At 50.1% G+C, this 19,450-nt stretch overlaps 1 protein-coding gene across 1 annotated transcript in view; it reads right to left on the minus strand.

Moving 5' to 3' along the window:
• LOC138858055 (mucin-22-like) overlaps positions 1-19,450 on the minus strand; it is a 72,724-nt gene that overhangs the window by 26,945 nt on the left and 26,329 nt on the right. Inside the window, exons 6-9 of the mRNA XM_070112525.1 lie at positions 17,997-18,500; positions 14,455-14,958; positions 10,841-11,275; positions 6,588-7,255 (exon numbers count right to left, since the gene is read on the minus strand). Coding sequence (XP_069968626.1) covers positions 6,588-7,255; positions 10,841-11,275; positions 14,455-14,958; positions 17,997-18,500 — 2,111 coding nt within the window. The remainder of the gene's footprint in view (positions 1-6,587; positions 7,256-10,840; positions 11,276-14,454; positions 14,959-17,996; positions 18,501-19,450) is intronic.

Consider the following 19,450-nt stretch of genomic DNA (forward strand, 5'->3'; position numbering starts at 1 on the left):
ACATTACGGCATACGCCCCCTGGCAGTTTAACTGTATAATCCCCCCCATCAGTGTCTGGCGAGGGCGCGCTCAACAATGCCACAGTATATCGGGCAGACAGCGGACATCATAAGATGCCCAGCTGGTCTACCCTTGAATGCGCAGTTGCGGCAATGGAGTGAATTGACGCAACTGGCAGCTCTGTGGCCTTCCTGACCGCACCTCCGGCAGACATCTGATTTGGCCCTACACACAGCCACTCTATGGTCGAAACTCATACACCGGAAGCAGCCAGCAACGGGGCTATCCGGTCGCACCCGGAAGGAGAACCACTTGATGTAGCACCTACCAGCCTCCAAGAGGGCGGACATCATTTTGTCCGTACCCTCAAGGACGACATTGGTGCTACCATCAGGGGCCACCTTCCAGGGACGACTGACCATCCTCACATCTGACCTCTGGGACGCCGGGCTGAAATCCTGAAGGTTCAGCCGGAGTAACTCTTCCATGAACTCATCATGGGAGATCTCCGTGTGAACCCCCTGGACTACAACCCGAGGACCCAACTTCCGGTTGACAGTCACGTCCAACCCCACCTCCCCGAATTTCGCGTTCATCGCAACTTTCTCCCTCTCTAAAACAGAGGGAGTGCGGATAACCACCCCACCACCCTTAATTGGCCTAACCTCGTGGATCCTTACCCCCAGGGAAGGACCCACCTCCTTAACAATTTTTTAATGACTTCCTCAGAGGAAGCTGCAGGCCCCTTACTCCTAACCACAACTGACCAGGTCTCAACAGGCTTCTGCGCCACCGGTGCAATCGCCTCCGGTACAGGTGCTGGGGGCGGAGGCATCGGTGCCGATGGAGCCGGCATTGACCTGCTAGTAGATAGGGACAACGTCCGGTGTGTTTAACGTGAGTACCTGCCGTCGACGGCCTTATCTCACGGCGCTCAAAAGCACAGCGTATCAATACAATGCGTTGATCAGCGCCCCAAAAATGCTAGGCATTTTTCAGTACCGATTGGTAGTGTGGAATGGACACACTACACACCTTGGTAAGGTTCGAGGCCTATCTAAAACCTCTGCCGTACTTTGGGTCCGGCACCCGGTTGCAATGCAACTCCACATTGAACTGACAAAACGTCAGTTCTTCCCGCATTTGGGTATAAACCACAACCACCACGATACTCCCCGAAGGGCCAGTCCGCACGAGCAGGTTGGAGCGAACTCTAAGGGCCCCTGCTCCCCGTGGTACCAGAATTAAGTCTCCGGTCAGACCTCGTAGCCGAAGCTACTACCAGTTGAGCCTCCATACAGCTCTGGACTGGTAACCAAGGGTTGAACCCCATACGCACATTACACTCACACACCTTTCACACAAGAAGCTAACCCTAACTCACAGTTAAACGCCTCCGCCGCCTAAACAATTCACGCGCAAACGACCCTAACTGTTCGGCATTCCGACTAGTGGAGATCACACCGCTAACATCTAACCGTCCATCAGTCCAGCTAATCCCCATACACCCTAGATCCCTAATGTCCGAGTACATCGGGCACTCCGCGATCAAGTGAACCCAGTCTTCACGACGCGCCCCACACAAACACCCCGACCTATCAGAAAGGTGCCTCTGATGCAAAAATGCATTCAGAGGCCCATGCCCCGTTAACAAAAAACCCAGACTCAGACAAAATCTGAAGTCTGGGTTACCCTCAACGAACCTAACATCCCGGATGTACTCATAAGTCACCCGACCGTTAGGACTATTGTCCCAACGGTCTTGCCACCTACTCCTAACCCTATCATCTAGAAGCCTCTTGCTCCCTAGAAATCCCTCCCTCTCCACATCATCATCGGAAATCCAATCATTCCGCAGCAATGACACACTCAAGCCCCTTCTTAACCTGAATGCAACAGCTCGCTGTACAACAATCAGGTCAAGAGGGGGTGCACCTAGTAAAACCTGCATCGCATCCGTTGAAACGGTGCGACATACAGGCAAACATGCAAGCATCATGCAACGTTGCACCGAGAGGAGTTCTCGGCGACCAGAGACCGTCATCGCTGATTCCCACCATATTGCGGCTCCATAAGTGGCACAAGCCACAAATAGACCACGGTATATGGTGCGAACAGCACGGCGTCCAAGGCCCCAATCGCTCCTCAAGATGCGTCGCACTTTGCCTACGACCGCCTGCAGTCGCTGCTTCAGAATCGCTAAGTGTGGAGTAAAGCACATTCTTTCACTCATGGTCAGCCCCAGGTATTTGACTTGCGTCACATACCTGATGCTGACCCCATTCACCTTGACAATCGGTGGACGAACCGGCGACAATCTGCCCTTAAGCAGCATTGTCACCGTTTTGTCCATCGATATGTCTACCCCCACACCTAAACCCCAACTATTTACAATTTCTAAAAATTGTCCTCCCGCCCGCTCTAACTCAAATCGCGATCGACCTTCAACCAGAAGGAGAAGGTCGTCCGCATACGCACAACATTTACAGAGGGGTTCGAGCTGTCCAAGCAGAGAGTCCATCATGAGGTTCCAAATATATGGACCGCAGATGGATCCCTGCGGGCAGCCACGAAATACTCCGATTGCCACACTCCCATTCATTCCGACTAGAGAGGCTTTTCTGTCCGAAAAGTAACTCCGCCAAAGAGTAATTTCCGGACAGCCAAGCTCCTCCAGCCGTTGCAACACTCGATCCCAGCTTAGGTAATCAAATGCCCCCTTGAAGTCAACAAATATGCCAAGGACATATTTGTTGACATTCTCCCTAACAGCACCCTGAACGTAGAACCACGCATCCTCTACACTGCGTCCTTTCCTGAACCCATACTGTCTATCCGACCACATACCCCGCGTTAGCTCCTGAAGCCGTTCCACCATAACTCTTTCCAGCACTTTTCCAAGTACTGGAAGGAGACTGATGCCCCGATAAGAGCGAGGATCACTCCTGATCTTATCAGGGGACTTCAGGAGAGGTACAACCCTAGCAATTTTCCACTCGCGTGGAAAATAACCCTCCCACACGCACTTATTATAAATGGCCTCCAAGTATTCCGGAATGAACTTCCACAAGCTTTTGCACATCTCTGCGTTCAAACCATCAAAACCTGGGGACCGTTTAGACCTGACCAGGCCAAAGGCGTACCCCAACTCTCCATCGTCTAATGGAGGGACAGGTACCTCTTGTGCTTGAGGTACCTGAACCTCCGCCATAGGAAAGAACGCTCCTAACAAAGCCCCCGCACACTCTCTCCACGTTGATAACATAGTGTCACCAACGCGAAGAGAGGTAACGTCCTCCCTCTTACGACCCCGGCAGATCCTATAGACCTGACCCCACGGGTCGTCCCTATTCTCACTCACGAAACTCCTCCACTCCTCTTCTTTAACTTTTACCAACATATCCTTATATTCCCTAGCCGCACAACTAAGTTCATGCCTAAGCTGGGACAGCCTGTCAGAATTGGACCGCCGAGCGCGTTGAAACTTTCGCCTCAATCGCCTGACAGTCCTCCTCTTCAAGGTTAACTCATGCGTCCACCACTTAATTTTCCTAACGATAAAACTTTCACACTCTCTAAGTACCCTATCATTAACCCCCCACACTACCTCATAAAGACGAGCAACCTGCTCATCAACCCCCAAATCCTCAAACGCTCTAAGCGGTATACCCAATACCGCTTCCCTGACAGATCGTCCATATTGGTTCCAGTCGATACCAGAGGTACGCCATCGCCGCAATGGACTCTCATACAGCGAGGGAGGGGATTTGGGAGTAACCATAATTTGGATAAAATTATGATCACTCAATCCCCACCCTCCCTTAACCTCCCATCTAGCTACGAACGCCCTATCTGCTGCCTGATTCATAAGCGTCACGTCAATGTCACTCACGCCCCCAGGCCCATCAAACGTGTACCATTCACTCGGCTCATTCACAATGTGGAGGTTTTTAGCCACCACTCATTCACTTAATGCCTCGCCTCGACTGTGGCTTTGATATCCAGACGAATGCCGGGATACCTTACTAAACCACATCGAAGACGAGGCATTCGCATCCAGCCCTAGGATAAATGGACTACTACTCGCAAGTAGTAGTAGCTTATCCATGTAGCCCAGGTAGGGCTCTAGGGGCTCGCTAAATTTGCAGTACAAACTAGCTACAATCAGCCTACCGAACTCCCCCTCTATCGCGACACATACACCCAGTTGTGAGGAATCCACAACTACACAATCGTAGTTGGGATCACTCACAACAATTGCAGCATTAGCCCCAAGGTCCGTGAAGACCTTGAAACTACCAGGAAGACCCCGAACCACACCATTGGTGGCGTAGGGCTCCTGGAGTAAGGCAATGCCGCACCTCCCCTCAGCCATACACCCCCCCAATTCACACATTACGGCATACGCCCCCTGGCAGTTTAACTGTATAATTCCCCCCATCAGTGTCTGGCGAGGGCGCGCTCAACAATGCCACAGTATATCGGGCAGACAGCGGACATCATAAGATGCCCAGCTGGTCTACCCTTGAATGCGCAGTTGCGGCAATGGAGTGCATTGACGCAACTGGCAGCTCTGTGGCCTTCCTGACCGCACCTCCGGCAGACATCTGATTTAGCCCTACACACAGCCACTCTATGGTCAAAACTCATACACCGGAAGCAGCCAGCAACGGGGCTATCCGGTCGCACCCGGAAGGAGAACCACTTGATGTAGCACCTACCAGCCTCCAAGAGGGCGGACATCATTTTGTCCGTACCCTCAAGGACGACATTGGTGCTACCATCAGGGGCCACCTTCCAGGGACGAATGACCATCCTCACATCTGACCTCTGGGACGCCGGGCTGAAATCCTGAAGGTTCAGCCGGAGTAACTCTTCCATGAACTCATCATGGGAGATCTCCGTGTGAACCCCCTGGACTACAACCCGAGGACCCAACTTCCGGTTGACAGTCACGTCCAACCCCACCTCCCCGAATTTCGCGTTCATCGCAACTTTCTCCCTCTCTAAAACAGAGGGAGTGCGGATAACCGCCCCACCACCCTTAATTGGCCTAACCTCGTGGATCCTTACCCCCAGGGAAGGACCCACCTCCTTAACTACTTTTTTAATGACTTCCTCAGAGGAAGCTGCAGGCCCCTTACTCCTAACCACAACTGACCAGGTCTCAACAGGCTTCTGCGCCACCGGTGCAATCGCCTCCGGTAAAGGTGCTGGGGGCGGAGGCATCGGTGCCGATGGAGCCGGCATTGACCTGCTAGTAGATAGGGACAACGTCCGGTGTGTTTAACGTGAGTACCTGCCGTCGACGGCCTTATCTCACGGCGCTCAAAAGCACAGCGTATCAATACAATGCGTTGATCAGCGCCCCAAACAATACAAGCTTTTTGCAAGTATTTATTTGGATACCAGTGGCAGTGTGTCTGGGTCCACACTACCATCTTGGTGTGATTCGAGGCCGACCTAAAACCTCTTCCGTTTTCGGGTACGGCACCCAGTTACTTGTGTAACTTCTTTTTTTCGAACTGAAAATTCAGTTCTTCCAGCATTTAGGTTTTAACCACAGCCACCACGATACTCCCCAAAGGGCCGAACCCAATGAGCAGATTGAACAGAAGTCCAAGGGCTTTCTGCTCCCCGTGGTACCGGAAAGTCTCCGGTCAGACTGCGTAGCCTAAACTACTGCCAGTTGAGCTACCCATTACTCAAATGACTGGTGACATTTGTCGCTTGAACTTCAAATGTCTTTTTATTCGCTTTTTCATTTAAAGTGTTTCTAATATCAGTTCAAGCTGAGTATTATAGCACTATCACTCCATATACTATGCTGATATTACTGGGCAAAGAATATAATAACAGTCATAGTGCATATTGGCTTTTAGTCGCCTTTTACGACAGGCATGCCTTGCCGCGGGCATATTCTATCCCCTGCCCGCAGGGGTAGTAGATAGGGACAACTTTCGTTGTAGATTTACGTGAGTACCTGCCGGCGACGGCCTTACCTTACGGTGTTCAAAACACAACGGATCAATACAATGCGTTGATCAGCGCCCCAAACAATACAAGCTTATGCAAGTATTTATTTGGATACCAGTGGCAGTGTGTCTGGGTCCACACTACCATCTTGGTATGATTCGAGGCCGACCTAAAACCTCTTCCGTTTTCGGGTACGGCACCCAGTTACTTGTGTAACTTCTTTTTTTCGAACTGAAAATTCAGTTCTTCCAGCATTTAGGTTTTAACCACAGCCACCACGATACTCCCCAAAGGGCCGAACCCAATGAGCAGATTGAACAGAAGTCCAAGGGCTTTCTGCTCCCCGTGGTACCGGAAAGTCTCCGGTCAGACTGCGTAGCCTAAACTACTGCCAGTTGAGCTACCCATTACTCAAATGACTGGTGACATTTGTCGCTTGAACTTCAAATGTCTTTTTATGCGCTTTTTCATTTAAAGTGTTTCTAATATCAGTTCAAGCTGAGTATTATAGCACTATCACTCCATATACTATGCTGATTTTACTGGGCAAAGAATATAATAACAGCCATAGTGCATATTGGCTTTTAGTCGCCTTTTACGACAGGCATGCCTTGCCGCGGGCATTGACCTGCTCGGCGGCGAGGAGTGTCCTCCACAGCCTCCTCTAAGGGCGTCAACTTGTCCACGAAGATGGGTATTCTCGGTTACTACCGTCATCAGAAGTGCCTCGTACTTCGAGGCAAGCTCCATCAGCCCCTTCGCGATCCCCCCGACAACAACACCCCCCTTAAGAGCACCACGGTTGCTCGCGCCGCCCTTGCTCGCGCCGCCCTTGCTCGCGCTCGTATTGCTCGCGCTCGTTTTGCTAGCGCCCGTTTTCTTCGCGCCCGTATCAACGCGCGCAACACCCACTTCGCCCTCGCCCGACTTTGCGGGGTGAACAGCCGCTTTTTCAGCGGTGTCACCGTTATCGCAACCGCTACCACTACCGCTCCCGCCCTCATCACTCCCCGTTTCTGCCGGCGACCCCAAACGCGCCTTCCGCCGTGGCGGGGACCTCACCGATGGCCTCACCGCCTCGTCTCCCGAAGTGTCCACCGTTACCACCGATGGACCGGACTCCTCGCTCCCAGCGAGCGATTTAACCCTCCTCCTCCGTGGTGGAGGCATTCTTGCCTTCGGACGCCCTTTGGTAGGCTGATCCGCCGAACTTACCACTGACGCAGATGGCACTAGTTCAACAGATGCCGAAAACAGCCGCTCGCCAAGTACGTGCAACTGAACGCGCTGGAGAAAGTATCTCTAGCGCAGACCCGCTCTATAGCAGCGACGACCCAAGCGGACGATTAATGCGTTCTCGCTAGGGTACAGCCCACAACTCCAGCCAAAAGGCCTGGACAGAGGTCACTCAAATTGACCGCCGGACGGATCAATGTCCCCGTAACGGCCGCGAGTCGACCGATGTGGCGCTGGACCGAACCGATCCGTGGGTTAAACGCACACTGCTACGACCGTTTGTCTGCACACGATACACTCACTTCGACACTGGACAGACGCTGGTACTTTTGAGCAATCCTGCTCGAAACCTGCTGAAACTGGCCAACTGAACACCAGATGCCCAACACAACACTCCAAATAGGCAACCCTGCCGGCAAAGAATACCAACAATACGGCACAAAACTGGGGCTGTGCAAAAAGTCCCCCACCAACAACAACGTGAACGACCACGTTGCGGTAGCACCTAAAGGTACTGTACACAATATTAAAAAATATGTACTTACCGCTATTCACCGAAAAATGCCCAAGAAACACGCCAATTGTGCCCTTGCACAAATAAAAACACACTCGCGGTCACATACCCGAGCACTAACAACAAAACGCGAATACTCGCACAAAGCGAAATTCCGCAAGAAATTGTAGCAACAATTTCACACACTCGAAAAGCAACGGTGCTTATGCTAACGCGTAAACAAATATCCCTCAAAAGGAAATGCCGAAAAATCACCGAAAATCACTAATCACAACGATGCGCACGCACGTCTATTCGCGTCGGAATCCAAACAACGAATCAGTAGATAGGGACAACTTTCGTTGTAGATTTACGTGAGTGCCTGTCGGCGACGGCCTTACCTCACGGTGTTCAAAAACACAACGTATCAATACAATGCGTTGATCAGCGCCCCAAACAATACGAGCTTTTTGCAAGTATTTATTTGGATACCAGTGGCAGTGTGTCTGGGTCCACACTACCATCTTGGTGTGATTCGAGGCCGACCTAAAACCTCTTCCGTTTTCGGGTACGGCACCCAGTTACTTGTGTAACTTCTTTTTTCGAACTGAAAATTCAGTTCTTCCAGCATTTAGGTTTAAACCACAGCCACCACGATACTCCCCAAAGAGCCGAACCCAATGAGCAGATTGAACAGAAGTCCAAGGGCTTTCTGCTCCCCGTGGTACCGGAAAGTCTCCGGTCAGACTGCGTAGCCTAAACTACTGCCAGTTGAGCTACCCATTACTCAAATGACTGGTGACATTTGTCGCTTGAACTTCAAATGTCTTTTTATTCGCTTTTTCATTTAAAGTGTTTCTAATATCAGTTCAAGCTGAGTATTATATCACTATCACTCCATATACTATGCTGATATTACTGGGCAAAGAATATAATAACAGTCATAGTGCATATTGGCTTTTAGTCGCCTTTTACGACAGGCATGCCTTGCCGCGGGCATATTCTATCCCCTGCCCGCAGGGGTAAGTAGATAGGGACAACGTCCGGTGTGTTTAACGTGAGTACCTGCCGTCGACGGCCTTATCTCACGGCGCTCAAAAGCACAGCGTATCAATACAATGCGTTGATCAGCGCCCCAAACAATACAAGCTTTTTGCAAGTATTTATTTGGATACCAGTGGCAGTGTGTCTGGGTCCACACTACCATCTTGGTGTGATTCGAGGCCGACCTAAAACCTCTTCCGTTTTCGGGTACGGCACCCAGTTACTTGTGTAACTTCTTTTTTCGAACTGAAAATTCAGTTCTTCCAGCATTTAGGTTTAAACCACAGCCACCACGATACTCCCCAAAGGGCCGAACCCAATGAGCAGATTGAACAGAAGTCCAAGGGCTTTCTGCTCCCCGTGGTACCGGAAAGTCTCCGGTCAGACTGCGTAGCCTAAACTACTGCCAGTTGAGCTACCCATTACTCAAATGACTGGTGACATTTGTCGCTTGAACTTCAAATGTCTTTTTATTCGCTTTTTCATTTAAAGTGTTTCTAATATCAGTTCAAGCTGAGTATTATAGCACTATCACTCCATATACTATGCTGATATTACTGGGCAAAGAATATAATAACAGTCATAGTGCATATTGGCTTTTATTCGCCTTTTACGACAGGCATGCCTTGCCGCGGGCATATTCTATCCCCTGCCCGCAGGGGTAGTAGATAGGGACAACTTTCGTTGTAGATTTACGTGAGTACCTGCCGGCGACGGCCTTACCTTACGGTGTTCAAAACACAACGGATCAATACAATGCGTTGATCAGCGCCCCAAACAATACAAGCTTATGCAAGTATTTATTTGGATACCAGTGGCAGTGTGTCTGGGTCCACACTACCATCTTGGTATGATTCGAGGCCGACCTAAAACCTCTTCCGTTTTCGGGTACGGCACCCAGTTACTTGTGTAACTTCTTTTTTTCGAACTGAAAATTCAGTTCTTCCAGCATTTAGGTTTAAACCACAGCCACCACGATACTCCCCAAAGGGCCGAACCCAATGAGCAGATTGAACAGAAGTCCAAGGGCTTTCTGCTCCCCGTGGTACCGGAAAGTCTCCGGTCAGACTGCGTAGCCTAAACTACTGCCAGTTGAGCTACCCATTACTCAAATGACTGGTGACATTTGTCGCTTGAACTTCAAATGTCTTTTTATGCGCTTTTTCATTTAAAGTGTTTCTAATATCAGTTCAAGCTGAGTATTATAGCACTATCACTCCATATACTATGCTGATATTACTGGGCAAAGAATATAATAACAGTCATAGTGCATATTGGCTTTTAGTCGCCTTTTACGACAGGCATGCCTTGCCGCGGGCATATTCTATCCCCTGCCCGCAGGGGTAGTAGATAGGGACAACTTTCGTTGTAGATTTACGTGAGTACCTGCCGGCGACGGCCTTACCTTACGGTGTTCAAAACACAACGGATCAATACAATGCGTTGATCAGCGCCCCAAACAATACAAGCTTATGCAAGTATTTATTTGGATACCAGTGGCAGTGTGTCTGGGTCCACACTACCATCTTGGTATGATTCGAGGCCGACCTAAAACCTCTTCCGTTTTCGGGTACGGCACCCAGTTACTTGTGTAACTTCTTTTTTTCGAACTGAAAATTCAGTTCTTCCAGCATTTAGGTTTTAACCACAGCCACCACGATACTCCCCAAAGGGCCGAACCCAATGAGCAGATTGAACAGAAGTCCAAGGGCTTTCTGCTCCCCGTGGTACCGGAAAGTCTCCGGTCAGACTGCGTAGCCTAAACTACTGCCAGTTGAGCTACCCATTACTCAAATGACTGGTGACATTTGTCGCTTGAACTTCAAATGTCTTTTTATGCGCTTTTTCATTTAAAGTGTTTCTAATATCAGTTCAAGCTGAGTATTATAGCACTATCACTCCATATACTATGCTGATTTTACTGGGCAAAGAATATAATAACAGCCATAGTGCATATTGGCTTTTAGTCGCCTTTTACGACAGGCATGCCTTGCCGCGGGCATTGACCTGCTCGGCGGCGAGGAGTGTCCTCCACAGCCTCCTCTAAGGGCGTCAACTTGTCCACGAAGATGGGTATTCTCGGTTACTACCGTCATCAGAAGTGCCTCGTACTTCGAGGCAAGCTCCATCAGCCCCTTCGCGATCCCCCCGACAACAACACCCCCCTTAAGAGCACCACGGTTGCTCGCGCCGCCCTTGCTCGCGCTCGTATTGCTCGCGCTCGTTTTGCTAGCGCCCGTTTTCTTCGCGCCCGTATCAACGCGCGCAACACCCACTTCGCCCTCGCCCGACTTTGCGGGGTGAACAGCCGCTTTTTCAGCGGTGTCACCGTTATCGCAACCGCTACCACTACCGCTACCACTACCGCTACCACTACCGCTCCCGCCCTCATCACTCCCCGTTTCTGCCGGCGACCCCAAACGCGCCTTCCGCCGTGGCGGGGACCTCACCGATGGCCTCACCGCCTCGTCTCCCGAAGTGTCCACCGTTACCACCGATGGACCGGACTCCTCGCTCCCAGCGAGCTATTTAACCCTCCTCCTCCGTGGTGGAGGCATTCTTGCCTTCGGACGCCCTTTGGTAGGCTGATCCGCCGAACTTACCACTGACGCAGATGGCACTAGTTCAACAGATGCCGAAAACAGCCGCTCGCCAAGTACGTGCAACTGAACGCGCTGGAGAAAGTATCTCTAGCGCAGACCCGCTCTATAGCAGCGACGACCCAAGCGGACGATTAATGCGTTCTCGCTAGGGTACAGCCCACAACTCCAGCCAAAAGGCCTGGACAGAGGTCACTCAAATTGACCGCCGGACGGATCAATGTCCCCGTAACGGCCGCGAGTCGACCGATGTGGCGCTGGACCGAACCGATCCGTGGGTTAAACGCACACTGCTACGACCGTTTGTCTGCACACGATACACTCACTTCGACACTGGACAGACGCTGGTACTTTTGAGCAATCCTGCTCGAAACCTGCTGAAACTGGCCAACTGAACACCAGATGCCCAACACAACACTCCAAATAGGCAACCCTGCCGGCAAAGAATACCAACAATACGGCACAAAACTGGGGCTGTGCAAAAAGTCCCCCACCAACAACAACGTGAACGACCACGTTGCGGTAGCACCTAAAGGTACTGTACACAATATTAAAAAATATGTACTTACCGCTATTCACCGAAAAATGCCCAAGAAACACGCCAATTGTGCCCTTGCACAAATAAAAACACACTCGCGGTCACGTACCCGAGCACTAACAACAAAACGCGAATACTCGCACAAAGCGAAATTCCGCAAGAAATTGTAGCAACAATTTCACACACTCGAAAAGCAACGGTGCTTATGCTAACGCGTAAACAAATATCCCTCAAAAGGAAATGCCGAAAAATCACCGAAAATCACTAATCACAACGATGCGCACGCACGTCTATTCGCGTCGGAATCCAAACAACGAATCAGTAGATAGGGACAACTTTCGTTGTAGATTTACGTGAGTGCCTGCCGGCGACGGCCTTACCTCACGGTGTTCAAAAACACAACGTATCAATACAATGCGTTGATCAGCGCCCCAAACAATACGAGCTTTTTGCAAGTATTTATTTGGATACCAGTGGCAGTGTGTCTGGGTCCACACTACCATCTTGGTGTGATTCGAGGCCGACCTAAAACCTCTTCCGTTTTCGGGTACGGCACCCAGTTACTTGTGTAACTTCTTTTTTCGAACTGAAAATTCAGTTCTTCCAGCATTTAGGTTTAAACCACAGCCACCACGATACTCCCCAAAGGGCCGAACCCAATGAGCAGATTGAACAGAAGTCCAAGGGCTTTCTGCTCCCCGTGGTACCGGAAAGTCTCCGGTCAGACTGCGTAGCCTAAACTACTGCCAGTTGAGCTACCCATTACTCAAATGACTGGTGACATTTGTCGCTTGAACTTCAAATGTCTTTTTATTCGCTTTTTCATTTAAAGTGTTTCTAATATCAGTTCAAGCTGAGTATTATATCACTATCACTCCATATACTATGCTGATATTACTGGGCAAAGAATATAATAACAGTCATAGTGCATATTGGCTTTTAGTCGCCTTTTACGACAGGCATGCCTTGCCGCGGGCATATTCTATCCCCTGCCCGCAGGGGTAAGTAGATAGGGACAACGTCCGGTGTGTTTAACGTGAGTACCTGCCGTCGACGGCCTTATCTCACGGCGCTCAAAAGCACAGCGTATCAATACAATGCGTTGATCAGCGCCCCAAACAATACAAGCTTTTTGCAAGTATTTATTTGGATACCAGTGGCAGTGTGTCTGGGTCCACACTACCATCTTGGTGTGATTCGAGGCCGACCTAAAACCTCTTCCGTTTTCGGGTACGGCACCCAGTTACTTGTGTAACTTCTTTTTTCGAACTGAAAATTCAGTTCTTCCAGCATTTAGGTTTAAACCACAGCCACCACGATACTCCCCAAAGGGCCGAACCCAATGAGCAGATTGAACAGAAGTCCAAGGGCTTTCTGCTCCCCGTGGTACCGGAAAGTCTCCGGTCAGACTGCGTAGCCTAAACTACTGCCAGTTGAGCTACCCATTACTCAAATGACTGGTGACATTTGTCGCTTGAACTTCAAATGTCTTTTTATTCGCTTTTTCATTTAAAGTGTTTCTAATATCAGTTCAAGCTGAGTATTATAGCACTATCACTCCATATACTATGCTGATATTACTGGGCAAAGAATATAATAACAGTCATAGTGCATATTGGCTTTTAGTCGCCTTTTATGACAGGCATGCCTTGCCGCAGGCATATTCTATCCCCTGCCCGCAGGGGTAGTAGATAGGGACAACTTTCGTTGTAGATTTACGTGAGTACCTGCCGGCGACGGCCTTACCTTACGGTGTTCAAAACACAACGGATCAATACAATGCGTTGATCAGCGCCCCAAACAATACAAGCTTATGCAAGTATTTATTTGGATACCAGTGGCAGTGTGTCTGGGTCCACACTACCATCTTGGTATGATTCGAGGCCGACCTAAAACCTCTTCCGTTTTCGGGTACGGCACCCAGTTACTTGTGTAACTTCTTTTTTTCGAACTGAAAATTCAGTTCTTCCAGCATTTAGGTTTAAACCACAGCCACCACGATACTCCCCAAAGGGCCGAACCCAATGAGCAGATTGAACAGAAGTCCAAGGGCTTTCTGCTCCCCGTGGTACCGGAAAGTCTCCGGTCAGACTGCGTAGCCTAAACTACTGCCAGTTGAGCTACCCATTACTCAAATGACTGGTGACATTTGTCGCTTGAACTTCAAATGTCTTTTTATGCGCTTTTTCATTTAAAGTGTTTCTAATATCAGTTCAAGCTGAGTATTATAGCACTATCACTCCATATACTATGCTGATATTACTGGGCAAAGAATATAATAACAGCCATAGTGCATATTGGCTTTTAGTCGCCTTTTACGACAGGCATGCCTTGCCGCGGGCATTAACCTGCTCGGCGGCGAGGAGTGTCCTCCACAGCCTCCTCTAAGGGCGTCAACTTGTCCACGAAGATGGGTATTCTCGGTTACTACCGTCATCAGAAGTGCCTCGTACTTCGAGGCAAGCTCCATCAGCCCCTTCGCGATCCCTATATCAAAATTCTCGGCCCCAAAAACTATTCCGCTAAGTTCCGCCGAAATTTTCTTTATAGCCGCTACATGGCTCACCGCACCACCCCCGACAACAACACCCCCCTTAAGAGCACCACGGTTGCTCGCGCCGCCCTTGCTCGCGCTCGTATTGCTCGCGCTCGTTTTGCTAGCGCCCGTTTTCTTCGCGCCCGTATCAACGCGCGCAACACCCACTTCGCCCTCGCCCGACTTTGCGGGGTGAACAGCCGCTTTTTCAGCGGTGTCACCGTTATCGCAACCGCTACCACTACAGCTCCCGCCCTCATCACTCCCCGTTTCTGCCGGCGACCCCAAACGCGCCTTCCGCCGTGGCGGGGACCTCACCGATGGCCTCACCGCCTCGTCTCCCGAAGTGTCCACCGTTACCACCGATGGACCGGACTCCTCGCTCCCAGCGAGCGATTTAACCCTCCTCCTCCGTGGTGGAGGCATTCTTGCCTTCGGACGCCCTTTGGTAGGCTGATCCGCCGAACTTACCACTGACGCAGATGGCACTAGTTCAACAGATGCCGAAAACAGCCGCTCGCCAAGTACGTGCAACTGAACGCGCTGGAGAAAGTATCTCTAGCGCAGACCCGCTCTATAGCAGCGACGACCCAAGCGGACGATTAATGCGTTCTCGCTAGGGTACAGCCCACAACTCCAGCCAAAAGGCCTGGACAGAGGTCACTCAAATTGACCGCCGGACGGATCAATGTCCCCGTAACGGCCGCGAGTCGACCGATGTGGCGCTGGACCGAACCGATCCGTGGGTTAAACGCACACTGCTACGACCGTTTGTCTGCACACGATACACTCACTTCGACACTGGACAGACGCTGGTACTTTTGAGCAATCCTGCTCGAAACCTGCTGAAACTGGCCAACTGAACACCAGATGCCCAACACAACACTCCAAATAGGCAACCCTGCCGGCAAAGAATACCAACAATACGGCACAAAACTGGGGCTGTGCAAAAAGTCCCCCACCAACAACAACGTGAACGACCACGTTGCGGTAGCACCTAAAGGTACTGTACACAATATTAAAAAATATGTACTTACCGCTATTCACCGAAAAATGCCCAAGAAACACGCCAATTGTGCCCTTGCACAAATAAAAACACACTCGCGGTCACATACCCGAGCACTAACAACAAAACGCGAATACTCGCACAAAGCGAAATTCCGCAAGAAATTGTAGCAACAATTTCACACACTCGAAAAGCAACGGTGCTTATGCTAACGCGTAAACAAATATCCCTCAAAAGGAAATGCCGAAAAATCACCGAAAATCACTAATCACAACGATGCGCACGCACGTCTATTCGCGTCGGAATCCAAACAACGAATCAGTAGATAGGGACAACTTTCGTTGTAGATTTACGTGAGTGCCTGTCGGCGACGGCCTTACCTCACGGTGTTCAAAAACACAACGTATCAATACAATGCGTTGATCAGCGCCCCAAACAATACGAGCTTTTTGCAAGTATTTATTTGGATACCAGTGGCAGTGTGTCTGGGTCCACACTACCATCTTGGTGTGATTCGAGGCCGACCTAAAACCTCTTCCGTTTTCGGGTACGGCACCCAGTTACTTGTGTAACTTCTTTTTTCGAACTGAAAATTCAGTTCTTCCAGCATTTAGGTTTAAACCACAGCCACCACGATACTCCCCAAAGGGCCGAACCCAATGAGCAGATTGAACAGAAGTCCAAGGGCTTTCTGCTCCCCGTGGTACCGGAAAGTCTCCGGTCAGACTGCGTAGCCTAAACTACTGCCAGTTGAGCTACCCATTACTCAAATGACTGGTGACATTTGTCGCTTGAACTTCAAATGTCTTTTTATTCGCTTTTTCATTTAAAGTGTTTCTAATATCAGTTCAAGCTGAGTATTATATCACTATCACTCCATATACTATGCTGATATTACTGGGCAAAGAATATAATAACAGTCATAGTGCATATTGGCTTTTAGTCGCCTTTTACGACAGGCATGCCTTGCCGCGGGCATATTCTATCCCCTGCCCGCAGGGGTAAGTAGATAGGGACAACGTCCGGTGTGTTTAACGTGAGTACCTGCCGTCGACGGCCTTATCTCACGGCGCTCAAAAGCACAGCGTATCAATACAATGCGTTGATCAGCGCCCCAAACAATACAAGCTTTTTGCAAGTATTTATTTGGATACCAGTGGCAGTGTGTCTGGGTCCACACTACCATCTTGGTGTGATTCGAGGCCGACCTAAAACCTCTTCCGTTTTCGGGTACGGCCCCCAGTTACTTGTGTAACTTCTTTTTTCGAACTGAAAATTCAGTTCTTCCAGCATTTAGGTTTAAACCACAGCCACCACGATACTCCCCAAAGGGCCGAACCCAATGAGCAGATTGAACAGAAGTCCAAGGGCTTTCTGCTCCCCGTGGTACCGGAAAGTCTCCGGTCAGACTGCGTAGCCTAAACTACTGCCAGTTGAGCTACCCATTACTCAAATGACTGGTGACATTTGTCGCTTGAACTTCAAATGTCTTTTTATTCGCTTTTTCATTTAAAGTGTTTCTAATATCAGTTCAAGCTGAGTATTATAGCACTATCACTCCATATACTATGCTGATATTACTGGGCAAAGAATATAATAACAGTCATAGTGCATATTGGCTTTTAGTCGCCTTTTATGACAGGCATGCCTTGCCGCAGGCATATTCTATCCCCTGCCCGCAGGGGTAGTAGATAGGGACAACTTTCGTTGTAGATTTACGTGAGTACCTGCCGGCGACGGCCTTACCTTACGGTGTTCAAAACACAACGGATCAATACAATGCGTTGATCAGCGCCCCAAACAATACAAGCTTATGCAAGTATTTATTTGGATACCAGTGGCAGTGTGTCTGGGTCCACACTACCATCTTGGTATGATTCGAGGCCGACCTAAAACCTCTTCCGTTTTCGGGTACGGCACCCAGTTACTTGTGTAACTTCTTTTTTTCGAACTGAAAATTCAGTTCTTCCAGCATTTAGGTTTAAACCACAGCCACCACGATACTCCCCAAAGGGCCGAACCCAATGAGCAGATTGAACAGAAGTCCAAGGGCTTTCTGCTCCCCGTGGTACCGGAAAGTCTCCGGTCAGACTGCGTAGCCTAAACTACTGCCAGTTGAGCTACCCATTACTCAAATGACTGGTGACATTTGTCGCTTGAACTTCAAATGTCTTTTTATGCGCTTTTTCATTTAAAGTGTTTCTAATATCAGTTCAAGCTGAGTATTATAGCACTATCACTCCATATACTATGCTGATATTACTGGGCAAAGAATATAATAACAGCCATAGTGCATATTGGCTTTTAGTCGCCTTTTACGACAGGCATGCCTTGCCGCGGGCATTAACCTGCTCGGCGGCGAGGAGTGTCCTCCACAGCCTCCTCTAAGGGCGTCAACTTGTCCACGAAGATGGGTATTCTCGGTTACTACCGTCATCAGAAGTGCCTCGTACTTCGAGGCAAGCTCCATCAGCCCCTTCGCGATCCCTATATCAAAATTCTCGGCCCCAAAAACTATTCCGCTAAGTTCCGCCGAAATTTTCTTTATAGCCGCTACATGGCTCACCGCACCACCCCCGACAACAACACCCCCCTTAAGAGCACCACGGTTGCTCGCGCCGCCCTTGCTCGCGCTCGTATTGCTCGCGCTCGTTTTGCTAGCGCCCGTTTTCTTCGCGCCCGTATCAACGCGCGCAACACCCACTTCGCCCTCGCCCGACTTTGCGGGGTGAACAGCCGCTTTTTCAGCGGTGTCACCGTTATCGCAACCGCTACCACTACAGCTCCCGCCCTCATCACTCCCCGTTTCTGCCGGCGACCCCAAACGCGCCTTCCGCCGTGGCGGGGACCTCACCGATGGCCTCACCGCCTCGTCTCCCGAAGTGTCCACCGTTACCACCGATGGACCGGACTCCTCGCTCCCAGCGAGCGATTTAACCCTCCTCCTCCGTGGTGGAGGCATTCTTGCCTTCGGACGCCCTTTGGTAGGCTGATCCGCCGAACTTACCACTGACGCAGATGGCACTAGTTCAACAGATGCCGAAAACAGCCGCTCGCCAAGTACGTGCAACTGAACGCGCTGGAGAAAGTATCTCTAGCGCAGACCCGCTCTATAGCAGCGACGACCCAAGCGGACGATTAATGCGTTCTCGCTAGGGTACAGCCCACAACTCCAGCCAAAAGGCCTGGACAGAGGTCACTCAAATTGACCGCCGGACGGATCAATGTCCCCGTAACGGCCGCGAGTCGACCGATGTGGCGCTGGACCGAACCGATCCGTGGGTTAAACGCACACTGCTACGACCGTTTGTCTGCACACGATACACTCACTTCGACACTGGACAGACGCTGGTACTTTTGAGCAATCCTGCTCGAAACCTGCTGAAACTGGCCAACTGAACACCAGATGCCCAACACAACACTCCAAATAGGCAACCCTGCCGGCAAAGAATACCAACAATACGGCACAAAACTGGGGCTGTGCAAAAAGTCCCCCACCAACAACAACGTGAACGACCACGTTGCGGTAGCACCTAAAGGTACTGTACACAATATTAAAAAATATGTACTTACCGCTATTCACCGAAAAATGCCCAAGAAACACGCCAATTGTGCCCTTGCACAAATAAAAACACACTCGCGGTCACGTACCCGAGCACTAACAACAAAACGCGAATACTCGCACAAAGCGAAATTCCGCAAGAAATTGTAGCAACAATTTCACACACTCGAAAAGCAACGGTGCTTATGCTAACGCGTAAACAAATATCCCTCAAAAGGAAATGCCGAAAAATCACCGAAAATCACTAATCACAACGATGCGCACGCACGTCTATTCGCGTCGGAATCCAAACAACGAATCAGTAGATAGGGACAACTTTCGTTGTAGATTTACGTGAGTGCCTGCCGGCGACGGCCTTACCTCACGGTGTTCAAAAACACAACGTATCAATACAATGCGTTGATCAGCGCCCCAAACAATACGAGCTTTTTGCAAGTATTTATTTGGATACCAGTGGC

The sequence above is a fragment of the Bactrocera oleae genome, chromosome X (genome assembly GCF_042242935.1).
Source record: "Bactrocera oleae isolate idBacOlea1 chromosome X, idBacOlea1, whole genome shotgun sequence".
NCBI lineage: Eukaryota > Metazoa > Arthropoda > Insecta > Diptera > Tephritidae > Bactrocera > Bactrocera oleae.